General features: G+C 42.2%; 1 protein-coding gene across 3 annotated transcripts in view; it reads right to left on the bottom strand.

The window, feature by feature from the left end:
• Window positions 1-11,243, bottom strand: part of ENPP2 (ectonucleotide pyrophosphatase/phosphodiesterase 2) — a 66,185-nt gene extending 54,942 nt beyond the window's left edge. For all 3 annotated transcript variants that reach the window (XM_068396085.1, XM_068396083.1, XM_068396084.1), the window contains exons 1-5: window positions 11,179-11,243; window positions 10,776-10,878; window positions 4,700-4,855; window positions 2,468-2,593; window positions 356-416 (exon numbers count right to left, since the gene is read on the bottom strand). In XM_068396085.1, coding sequence (XP_068252186.1) covers window positions 356-416; window positions 2,468-2,593; window positions 4,700-4,855; window positions 10,776-10,878; window positions 11,179-11,211 — 479 coding nt within the window. In that variant the 5' untranslated portion in view covers window positions 11,212-11,243. The remainder of the gene's footprint in view (window positions 1-355; window positions 417-2,467; window positions 2,594-4,699; window positions 4,856-10,775; window positions 10,879-11,178) is intronic.
• Window positions 11,244-12,302: the final 1,059 nt, after the last annotated feature.

Raw genomic sequence — 12,302 nt, 5'->3', positions numbered from 1 at the left:
CTGAATTTTACTGAAATCAGAAAAACCCAAACCTTTCACTGACTTCAAGGGAGTGTGGTTACCTTCCCTATGTGGGTAAGTGAAGCACACAAACCCATCAGCAGGTGATCAAAGACCAAGAGTTCAAGCCCACATATCATACAGCACTACTCATCCAGCAGCTCAAAGGCAAATGCATTACAATATTATCAGCCTAATTGTACAAATGGTGAAGCACAGGAAAGCATCCAACCCCCAGGCATTCATCTTGTGTGACAGAGCCAGTGTGGAAAGTCAGTGTTCAGAGGTCCAGGGCAGAGCTGGGGACCGTTGGCCTTGCTGCCTTTGACTTTGCAGTTGCATGCAAAACACTTACCCTGCTGGACATTCAGGAGCCTTTATCTCTTCACAGTCATCATCCACCCAGTGGGTTTCTCCTACCAGAAAAGTCACATTGGAGTTTCAAAAAAAAAAAAAAAAAAAATCTGCGGACACAGCTACAGGTTTCACAGAAAATGTCAAAAAATAAGGTCTAGCTCCAGTTGATGGACTGTCTTGTCATAATTCCCATGAATAATGAGCAGGTCTTTTCAGAAAGCTAAACAAATGATCTGGTTATAGTCTATTCAACAAGAATATCCAAACTAGCACTCTTAGAAGTAGCTGTTAAAACTAGAGTTAAAAGTGTCATTTTGACCGCAGGAGACAGTGGTAACGCTTTAGGCCCAGTGGTCATCTATTTTAATTTTTTTATTTTTGATCTGTCAAAAACAGGTAGTGCTGCTTCTGGCTGTGAATTCCCACACTCCTCCCCACCAGCTCTGATGTCTCCATGAGCTGATTCAGCTGGCTAAAGAAACAAAACAAAATTCATTCTGGGGAAGAAAAATAACCCTAAATAGTTTCCAGCTGGTTTAGAGAGCTGATCAGCTCATGGATCAGGTGAGACTTAGACGCAGCTAAAAAAAGCATTAATAGCCTTTCAGAGCCAGATTAGTTAAAATTACTTTATGTAATCAACTATTTTCTTAAGGTTTTCACTGCTGAATGCTGACTATAGAGTCCCTCATGACTTGCACTTTCACAGGTCAATTGAAAAACAAATTATTAGCTAATGAGGCTCGTTTCCTGAACCTGGCACTATTAAAGGAACTGCAGTTCAATTAAAAGAATAAAACAAAAAGCACCATAGAAAAGATCTGCAGGAAATGTGTCCTGCAGCAATTCCAACTGACCATGACAGGAGGTGGAGGGACAATTTCATCAAAGGAAAATAAAAACAACACACTATCCTCAGATAGGCAAAGGCACAAATAAAGAGGTTCTCACATAAGGCTTACTCCTGTCAGAGTGCCAGGGTCATTGAGATCATTTGTTATTAACCAATTAAACAAAGATTATGTACATTAAAGCCAGAGACATGTAAATTCCTCTGTCTTGAACCCTTGTAAAAAGGGAGCTCATAAAAAAGGCAGGGACTGAAAACTATATCAGTATTTAAGTGGTCTCAGCCTTGGGCTTCTTTGGGAAGGGGAATAACGTAGTCTATGGGGACTTCCTTGAAGACACATATTTCATTCGGATTCCCAACAGTGAAACGCAAGTAAAGAAGAAAAGAAGTAAAGGAAGTATGGATCTGGACTATTATAGTTTTCTGAACATGTGCAGTTGGCCAAAACGATGTGGAAGAAAAAATTTCAAACTGTAAACCCTTCCACCAGTAAAATTAATGAATGAAAAAACTAAGAAGTAGCTGAGATACAAAAGTGAGAACCTGTGCATCTCACTACCAAGGATCAGAAGACCTGCTCTGAATGGGAGACACATTACACAAGGCAGGAAATGCTCCAACAGATCAGGGTAGAGAACGAAAATTAAGTCTTCACAGCCCATCCACCCACCAACCAGTGCAGCCCATACTGCAGCCACAGTGTGTCTAGAAGGTGGCATGGTCATCACCAACATGTCATCTGAAGCCTGTGCCACCCATTTTCAAAATACAGCCCTTGTATTCTCGCAACTGTTCTTCCACAATAAACAAAGCCTACAGGTTTTAGGACAAGTAGTTTGAGCAGGAGCTTTTGTGGTGGGGATGGGGAGAGGTCTTTGAGATGGAGAGAACATATCTAGGAATGCTCCATTCCTTCTGAGACCATCAGATATCCCTGCTTTCCCTGTGATGCAGACAAATGCATCTGAACACTTTTGTGTTTTGCTTTAAACTCTTCTTCATCCACCCACACCTCTTCTTTTTCTATCAGTATCTCTACAGGCAAAGACAACATCCTTCTACTAGCAACAGATTAGAAGCATTCACCTTGGCTAGTGCCCAAAAAATTACAAACATAATTCCCCATTCTTCCCCCCTCCTCCCAAAAATCAGAACAGTACAAGGAGAGAGTTCCTTCTTTAGAAGAAAAGTCTATACCCACAGGTCTGTCTTCTGTCAGGTTTGGAAAGATAAGAGGTAGAAAGATCAAAGTCGTACCTTTGCAAATGACTTGGTAATTAGTACAACAATCTCCTCTACTTAAGCAGTCTTCAGAGCAGTGACAAGCATTGTCATCATTCCTGGTTTCTCCACAGCGATCTTTGGTACATTCCCAGCCCCGAGCTAAAATATTCACAAGGCAAGCAAGAATGAGAGATTATAATCAAACAAAAAGTAGTCATTCAAGCGGTAATGACAACACTCTAGTCGTTGAAGTTGGATGTAAAGTTTATGGCCCCATTTTAGTGTTTCAAGACCCCTGAAGTCGGCATGTGAACCATGCCAACAAAAAGGACCCTTGTGTCCTGCAGGTGCAGGAGGGCTCCTCCACCCACACACAAGTGCTTCTGCTACCCTCAGGTGTTGTACTCCAGGCTTTGTCCAACCTGAATGCCAGAAAAAGTGAGGAAAGGAGAAGACAAGAAAGGATCTTGAAAGATAAATGGTGGGGCCTGCAGCACAAACTAAGAATTCTGGTGGTTTTTTTGAGCAATCCATTCTTTTTTTCCCAACTGTTCCGAGTCCCCAGTTCAATTCACAGGAAATAAGAGAAAGTTGAAAAGAGACCGTGTAGTTACAAATTGGTGCTTTACTCCCATCAGTTTCAGCACCAAGTGCAAAGTTATGAGAACAAGAGCTACTCTTCAAGGAAAAGCACAGCACGGCTGCTGTAAAACACTACAACTCTTCTCATCCTGCGAATGAAGTTAGGATCTAAGGGACTGTCTAAATTAGGGCGCTCTCTCAAGGTCAGTACATTGCTACACTTTGGAATAGGGCCTAAGGGTGTAAGCATATGGTTTTCCATGTCCTGGCCCAACCAACAAGAAACTTTATAAATCACTTTAGACAACACGCACCCAGTAAAAAACACATCACATCAGAGCAATGTCTTTTACCTCCTTTTCTACTTCATTTGGGTTTTTTTTCTATAAATGAGTAATATTTACAGATAGTACATGTGATAATTGCCTTAATAAACGCCTATGGGAGTATAATGACAATGCACACAATAATCCCAGGGGCTATGCAGGTATCCATACACATATGTGGACATGGCGCGCTGCAGACAGGAGGCTGAGGAACTGAAAATCTGCCCTTTGGTAGCAAACATCTTGTATTGTGCTGGAAGTTCTTCAAAAGAGCCTCTCATCCTGCAGTCATTTACACCAGGGGCAAAAACATTTTTTGGCCTGGAACCAAAGTATTTTTCATACCGGATTAGCTCACAATTTTTGGTACCAAGCTATTAAAATGATATCATTATAAAACAGAACTGAGGAAGTTAGGACTCTCAAGCATGGGCACATCCATGGGCAATGATATTTTTAATCATTAGACTTCTCTCCTGGCTGCTTAGTAAGTGTAGTTCTTTGATAAAGCAAGAAAATGTTTAATGGCAAAAGTAGAAGGCACCTGTGTCAACTCTGACCACTGTGCAAACACTCAAGGAGATAGGTACAACTAATAATTTAAATGCACTATGCTAAGCAGTAAAACATAACTCACGGACCTCTTTGAAGTTTTCCTTGCCTATGACTCATTAAAAAAAAAACAGAAAGAAAATGAACCCAGTGCTGTATTTCCATCCCCCAGGGTCCAATGAATTGAAGTCAAACATTTTTACCAGTGTGTTACATGCATCCTGACATCTGGAAACCGGAGTCAAGGGCACGGGTAACAAGCCCAGCCTGTCACCTGCAGCTCGCTCCGAGAGAACCTGCGCCGCTTCAACGCTCCCAGCTTTAGAGGGGCCTTCATGAGTAACTGTAACATACCGTCCACAAGTGAGCACGAATTGCTCCAATATTAAGTTATCACTTGGGAGAAAAAAGGATGGCTGACATGGAATGACCAACCTCCAGCCTTTACCATGGCTCTTTTCATTGTAACCTGGAGGTCAAACTGCTGGCTGAATGCTGATTATTGCTTTTAATTGATTATCAGAAGATCTACTTTGCATGCAGTATGAATAGTACCTTGCTTTTTCTGCCCTAGAAACCAGGGATGAAGCCCAGCAGTGAGGAGCGATAGGTGCGCATCCCTATTGCTCCTTGCAAGGAAACATGGACTGCATTTTGGGCTGAGCCGAGTCTGCCTGGCAAGGTGAGGTGCGGAGGAGATGCAGGTTATGGCAGGGAGCGCTGGTTTATCGTGGCAGCTTCAGACCGCTGCAATAAGCCAGGCGTACGCAGCACCCGGCGGTGTGGGACAGGAGACCCATCGTACCTGTCTTTAAGCACAGCTCATCAAAGTCGAAGCAGCAGCTGTTGTAGCTCTTGCAGAGGTTGTCACAGCGGCAGCCAGGAGGCTCTGCCTCTTGAAGTTCAAAGCATCTGTTTTTGCAGGAGCCAGAGGTACTGATCCAGGGGGAATCTGACAGGACTGTGTGGAACAAGAAACAGGGCAACATCTGTCACACTGGCAGCAGCGGGACGGGCGGCTCAGCCCCAAGCCACTCGGGTGAGCAAAACCTCAGCTGCCTGCTACGGGGAAGGGAGCAGGGAGAGGAGAAGTGTTGCTTGAAGAAACCAAACCAAACAAACAAACAAAAAGAACAAATTCCAAAAAGGTTGCTCTTTTGGGGGAGAAAAAAAAGAAAAAGGAAAAAAAAAAAGGAGCAAGCAGGGTGCTGTGATAATGTCCTGCAAAGAAACAGCCCTGGCTTTACCTCTGTAACAATCAAGAGATCATTAGCAGAAATGTATTGAAGTCTCCAAGGCTCCATTCCAGGAGCTGCAGCTATTCCTCAGAAGCAGGCTTTTGTTTTCAGAAACCAAGTGACATTTTCATGGCTCGCTGGGCAGTTTGCATAGGAAAGGACTGCAATTAATCTACGTGCAGTCAGCAGGACTTGGTTTTCAATACTGGAAGGCGCCAAATCAATGTCAAGTGTGAAAGAAAACTGTAAGATGCTCTATAAATTAATGAAGAGACAAAGCAAGGCTTTTTGGTGGGCTTCTGCAGAGCATTAAATTATAAAAACTTCATAAGATACAAAAGTATGTAAGAAATCAATATCCTTGATGTGTATAACTAAATGCAGGACTGCCAGTCTGAAAACCATGAATGATGTATTAGACTTCAATAATGTATTTATTAGTAAGAGCCATTACTGTCAAAGCTGATATGTACTTCTCTGCTCTTTTTCTCAAAACTCAGTATTTTATACACTTTATATATTTTATACATTTTATACATTTTCCTCCAAGAAAATAGTACATAGCAGCTTATATGAAGCAGGAAAATTGTGTGCTACTCTCGAGGGTTAATCGTATTTTATGAAATAAAATAACAAATGTATGTTATTCTTTAAAAACAGAGGTGTTCCAAGGAAAATTTCACAATGCCTTTTGTTCCTTGAGAGACCTATTAAAATTAAGTCTGAAATTGTCTTGGGATTTGTTTTCTTTTAGACCATGGTTTGGTTTTGGTTTTGGCAAACCTCACCATGATTAGTGGTATGATTTTAAGAGGACTGATGCAATGGCACTTTTGGGAAACAGTTGCTCTGATCTTTTCTTATAGATTTTTCCCCTATTCTATTACATAGCTGGAAGTTTAGTCTCCACATAAACTGAGGGGAAATCTCTTCCCAAACAAGATGGCATTATCCCAACACCATCAACACGAATGGAAAAGAAGATGAAGGGGGAGTTTGGACGTGGCATTGTAGTAGCTGGTGTCCCACCAGCTCCCATCCCAAGCTCTACTGCTCCACTGCTTCCCTTGGAGTGGCACTGGCACTGGTGGGACACCAGCATAAACCACTTCAGGGAGCAAACCTGGAAGCAAATCAACCCTACAGCAAGGTGATGGGTAAGAAAACCAAACCTATGATGGTTGCAGTCATGGATCATGGCAGTGGCAAAGCATATTCAAACGACTGCTGGAAAAGGTAGTAGCAGACAACTATGTGTCTCTCAGCTTTTGAGTTTTTTTCAATCAAGTCGGTAATGATCGCAGCAAGTGACATCATAGACACAGTGAAGTTTCACTCTACAGGTACATACCCTGCAAGCATGCTTATAATGAGCCATCAATATTTTGGCCATCTGGAGTTCCAAGGAGCTAAAGGTCATGTATCTATGCTGGCAATACACAGATCAGTATTTCTTTGCTCACATAAACAAGCCACAATGCTATGTTAGAAATTAATCACATGAGAATTGTTTCAAAGCATGCTAACACTCAGATTTTCAGAGATATGAAGTCTTGTTCCTTATTCTTAGTGACATCTGCTTCCTGCCAAATGCTTCTGAAAATCTGTTACTAAAGAGTATTTCCATGTTATTTAACTTCTTCTACTACTTTCCTTTTTGGAAGCTCGCTAATATATAATCACAGATCCAGTAAGTTGCAAATCAAAGGTATTATGGTCTCAAAACTATTACATACTAGCATATACCATATATCCCTAACACTGGCATTGCCCTCTTCATTTCAAAAGGGATGAGAGGGAGATCATTTCAGAAGGTCAAAAAACACATGTCAACATGTGGTTTAGGAAAGAGAAGGTGTAAATCTGACAGCAGATTACATAAGGGACAGAGTCAACTGCAGCTCAAGGAATGTCTAGCTGTTGTAAAGAGCAGCTCATTTATCAGGAAACCACTGGAATAAATTGCCCACAGAGGCTGCGCAATCTCTGATCTTGGAGATTTTGTAGAACAGGCTAAACCAAGATCTGTCAGGAGCACTTCAGTAATAACTGACCATGTCTTGGGATACTGAGAAGGTCTACCTAGCTGTTCAAGGTCCCCTCTAGCTCCATCTTTTATAACTGCAAGCTTCCATTTCATGTAAGAAAGGTTTAGCCCAGCTACCTTGTCTGTTGTTTTTTCACGTCTGTTGACAACCGCTTCATATCTGATGTGACAAATTATCCCAAATTACTTAGCAACTTCAAGTCACACCTCCTGAGTCAATGTAGGACACTTTCCATAGAGCAACACAAAAGAGGACTTGATTTAATTCCTCTGATCTCTGAATACATTAAGATCACTCCTTTGTTTATCATGCTTGACCTTGCCTTTGCAGCCAGACCATGATTTTCAGGTCGTGCACAATGCCATGGCATGGCTACTGGTGCATGCAGAATAGTTTGAAAATATATCATCAGGAGCTCCATCCCTGGTGAGCATTTTCAAATTAACAGAAACCCATGTACAGAACAAATTTACACAATTTCAAAATTCCTGCATCCCTCCACAGCTCCTGCAATCAGACCATGCAACAGGCAGAGGGACCTCAACATGAAGATCCTCCCCTCCTTATTTAATAAATAAAGCTTTTCATATACTTTTCCATGCTTTTTTTTTTTGGCCAGCTAAGCTCAAAACAACCATCTAAGGACTGTCTCTTATGTCATAGGTTAGAGAGAGAAGTTACATAGGGCAATAGTGCCTTCCTGATTCAGTCCATGGAGGTTATTACATTTCCATTGTAAATGTGTTATATTTACCTTGGAAGGTGTCATATCGAGCTACTTGCTCCCATTCTATCTGATTACAATATTTAAAAAAGAAATCAAATACATTTACTTCCAGCAGTATTTCAGTCATAGAACAAGACATTATAGACATTATTACACACTCATTACAGGAAGGAGACTGCCTGGTAAGAATTCGCCATTTTGGATCCTATGGATCCTATAGGGTACCTATATGGATCAACCAAATTCCTATACAAAACACCTGGAACACCAGTTCTGATACATTATATTCATCTTATGAAATTGCGTTTCATTTTTGAGGATTGCCATTGCAATGAGTAAAGTTTCAATGAGAAGTCACATAAAGTAAAAAGTACATCCTAACTGTTCCAATACAAGGATGATATGACTCCATTTTTAATGGCATGCTTAAAACTCCAGTGAGAAGGGATAGAAAAACTTCAGTGATTCTCCTTCCAAAATTTAAGCTATCATCCTATCATGACCGAGGATCATGCTTCAAGAGATTACTGAGGCCATTTTCCCTGAAAGTGCTCACAAAAATGTCTAGACAGCTCATAAAGCAAATAACTTACAAAGGCAAAGATACGAAAAAATGGGAGCCTTGGTTCCCTAATGCCTTTTAAAATTTTTAAGTCAAAAATTATTTCAATGAAATAATTTTTTGGGTACAAATACTAAACATCTCAAATATATAAAGGCATATATATCCGTACACTGTAAAAAGAGAACAAGAGGGGGGTTTTAGGCATTATGGTATTTCTTTGACATGCATTTATAAAGGATTTGGAAAAAAAAACATGTTGGTTTTGACTCATAGAGAAGTTCTAGGCTAGATGAAAACTGAAATTTGCTTACCATCACGGCACACCTCTGGAGAAATAACAAATTGGTCTATACAGAAATTGTTGGTAAAAATAGTGTTTTGTCAATCCAAAATAATTAACTCTAAACACCAAGAAACTCAGAAATAAGTAAGTGAAGGCGCATGAATCTGAAAAATAATTTATACTAATCTCTTATTCTGGATATTGCATTGCACTGGACTCCAGATGAAGTACAACTGGAAGTCATGCAATTAGGAGACCCTAAATAGGTTCTTTGATCACAGTGCTTTTATTTTGTTAAGAAAAGCACTCTCCAATGTAACTTTTTACTTTGTCCTTTAGACAGATGTGACTATAATACTTTATTCTTTGCTATCACATCCTCTTTTTTTTTACTGCAATAAAAGTAACCAAGCTGCGACAACACAGAAGGGACAAAACCCTCCATTACTTTTCTGTCTCTCATTGTTGCACCCTGGACTGAACTACTTCAGTGCCCGGTGCTGGTCCAATCCCACCTGTAAGCAAATTCTCAACAGGCTGCCAGAATTACCCCATCTCCTGCCCTCTTGCAAGAGATGCTGTATTTCTTCCTATTTTCCTGGAATGCTGAGCTAAACCTGCTATTGGAAACAGCCCACAGCTCCTGATCCGAGCCCTGGTAGTGTTGACCAGTGCTGGCTGGCTCAGCAGAGTTGGCACTGATGAGCGGCAATGGGTCCCCAACATCAGACCTTTGGGACTTCAGTAAAAACCAACTGAGCAGCCCTGCCCTAAAGCCTGGACGCTCACCAGCAAAAGCAAAAGCAACTGTCAGTCAGGTGTTGAGGACATGAATGCAAATCTTTCACGTCACTATTACACACACCATGCAACTGCTCTACAGTTAACGCACTACAAGATAGAAATAAAATTTGCTTTTCAAGCAATCTTTTTTTACTGTTACATAAAGATCAAAAGCAACAGCCACTACCTTTTTTATTACCTAAAATGCCTCTGCTCAGTGATCAGCAGCCCTGATTGTGGCTGTGATTAGACACCAATTCCTGTGAAAGACAGGGGACAGAAGTACACAGATACATTACCAGGAACACAACAAACTCTGGCCACAGTAAACAATTTTAGAATTAAAATTCACAACCTATCATTACAGACAGGCATTGCAAAGGAAACCCTTTCACTTCAGTTATATTAACCAGCTTGAAGTGAATGACCACAGGTTTCCTTTCTCCTGCCAAAGGAAGGAACAGAGACACAAGTCAAGCCTACTTTTTTTTTTTTTTTTAAGAAAAAAAGACTAGTTTTCCATTTTATATATTTTTCCACTCAGGCTATGCCTGAGCTCACAAAACCCTATACTGCCCCAGAACACAAACAACAGTCCCTTCTGTGGCATGTCCTTGCTGTCCTCCAAAGAAAAAAGTAGGAGGCAAAAGAAAAACAGACGACTCGGTGACAGCAGGTCCGCGTCTGCGCGGGACGCGAACACCTGCTCTCCTCTCCCCGTCCCTCTCTGCCCTCAGATGTCTGCCGTCTACTGTTCACAAACCAGCATGACCTCAGGAGCCACAGAAATCCCCAAAGCTTCTCTCCCCAGCCTCTCTTGAAAGCATTAATCAAGTTTCTAGAAACCACTTCAATAGCTACCGAAATAAAACCAGTGCCCTTAAACCCATCGGGGAGTTTCTCTTAGCTCTAGAAGGAAACTGTGCAGAGCGCAAAACATAGCAAACGTTATGCAGCAGCTGATGAGACCAGTCTGTGTGAAACTGTCAGTGCTCAGTCCTAAAATAAGTTAGATTTTCCATAGTCACATGCACACAGAGCAAAAGTTTAAGTAAATAGGAGACCTATAGGTGAGTCCCAAAGGTCAACTGACTCAGGCTCGGTGAGTTATTTATTCTTCTCTATATCCTAGAGGGAAAAGGAACAAGCAAACTACTGTTTCAGAGTAGGAGTGGTTTCTAACCACAGTATATAACATAAGGGTATTGCGATGTACAATTTATGTCTGTTACTGTACCTGAGACCGGGCCCTCATCCCATTCTTCAGATCTCCTAAATCGGTTTGTTGTAAATCCCATGCAGACATTTACTCCAAAGGCAAAAGCAAATAGAGATATAACCTGCAAAAGTAAAAAAGCAAAGTAAGCAAATTGTGCATAAAGCAGGACTTTTGAGCTAAGAGGGTTACGGTTAAAAGGGCAGAGATTGTCCTCTGTACATTCGAGCTCCCCAGCACTGCAGTTCCCATCACTGGAGCAGCAGCTGACAGCGTCACCGTTGGAGAGAGTAACACAAACCAGAAGGGGCTGATGAATAAAACATCTCTTTCTGAAGCTGAAATGCTCCTTTTTGTAGGAACTTATTCAGGAGAGACGGGCTACTCCTCCTCTAAAAGCAAACACTCTCCCCTCCTCCCCTACCTGGTGTGAGTGGCCGCAGCCCTTCTTAGCCATACTAGAGAATTCTTGAAAAGCCTGTGCGGCACCGTCGCCTTTTCTTTATAGTGAGCGCAGAGCTCTGTTTGCTCGGGGAGTTCGGGCTATTAGCTACAAGTAATCCCACCTGGTGAGGTTGACAGGCTCGTGTGATTTGTCCAAGGGGTGATTTCATCATGTTTCACTCACAAATCGCAGCTCTGAGTGCAAGAAGCTCCAGGCATCATCCCTCGCTGTGCCCTTCCCCCAAACACACACGCACGCTTTTATGTGGTTTCCTCTGGCAAAGCAGGGCTTTCTTATGTTGCTGCGGCCAATAGCTGTTCCTGCTCGTTTTATTCTCCTCGCAAAAGTAACATGGTTAAAAGAGAAACCAAATGCGTCTCCATCTGGCTCAGAGAAGAAGGGAGGGGAGCTCGCTCGGGGCTGCGAACTGAACGCAGTCCGATGCCACCCTCCAATGTCACCCAACGCCGCCGGCGGCGCGGCACGGTGGGCTCGGTGCACAGGGCGAGCACGCAGCTGCGGCTGCTGACCTTGCGATGGCCGGGTAGGTTTGGGGAGCTCGGACACCCATCTCATTCTCCATGGTGCTCCTGAAGTTTCGCACTGGGTCACAGAGCACAGTGTCCCCCCAAAACTGGGGACAACTTCAGAGCGGGGGGGTATTTTTCAACGCTGTTCTCCCATGCTGCTGTGGCGGTGCAAGGCTCGGATTGATGGAAACACAAGCAGTTTTATCTGAATAGCTGGAAACCGCAGACTTCCAGGAAGGAAAAGAAGTGACACGTTCCCTCTGCCCCACATTTTCCCATTTTCATCAACAGCAGAAAGCCCGCCTGTTTGTATAAACACTATTATTTACAAAGCGAATGATAATGCTGAGAAGAATTATGGTTCAAATCAGTGGCTTAAATATTATTTGCCAAGGCAAGTTATTTACCAGTGTAGTTTGCCACTTTTTTTCTCTGCTGAAAGCTTCTTTCATTGAAGTGTTTACTAACAATTACATTTAAAGGGACGGAGTCAAGGTTCGTAAGCCCTCGGATGGACTGAGCGTCCCTTGAGACCTGTCCCATATTCTACACTGGCATTAAGAAACACAGTAC

Source organism: Nyctibius grandis, chromosome 3 (genome assembly GCF_013368605.1).
Source record: "Nyctibius grandis isolate bNycGra1 chromosome 3, bNycGra1.pri, whole genome shotgun sequence".
NCBI classification, from domain to species: domain Eukaryota; kingdom Metazoa; phylum Chordata; class Aves; order Nyctibiiformes; family Nyctibiidae; genus Nyctibius; species Nyctibius grandis.
This window is presented reverse-complemented; position numbering and strand designations above follow the sequence as displayed.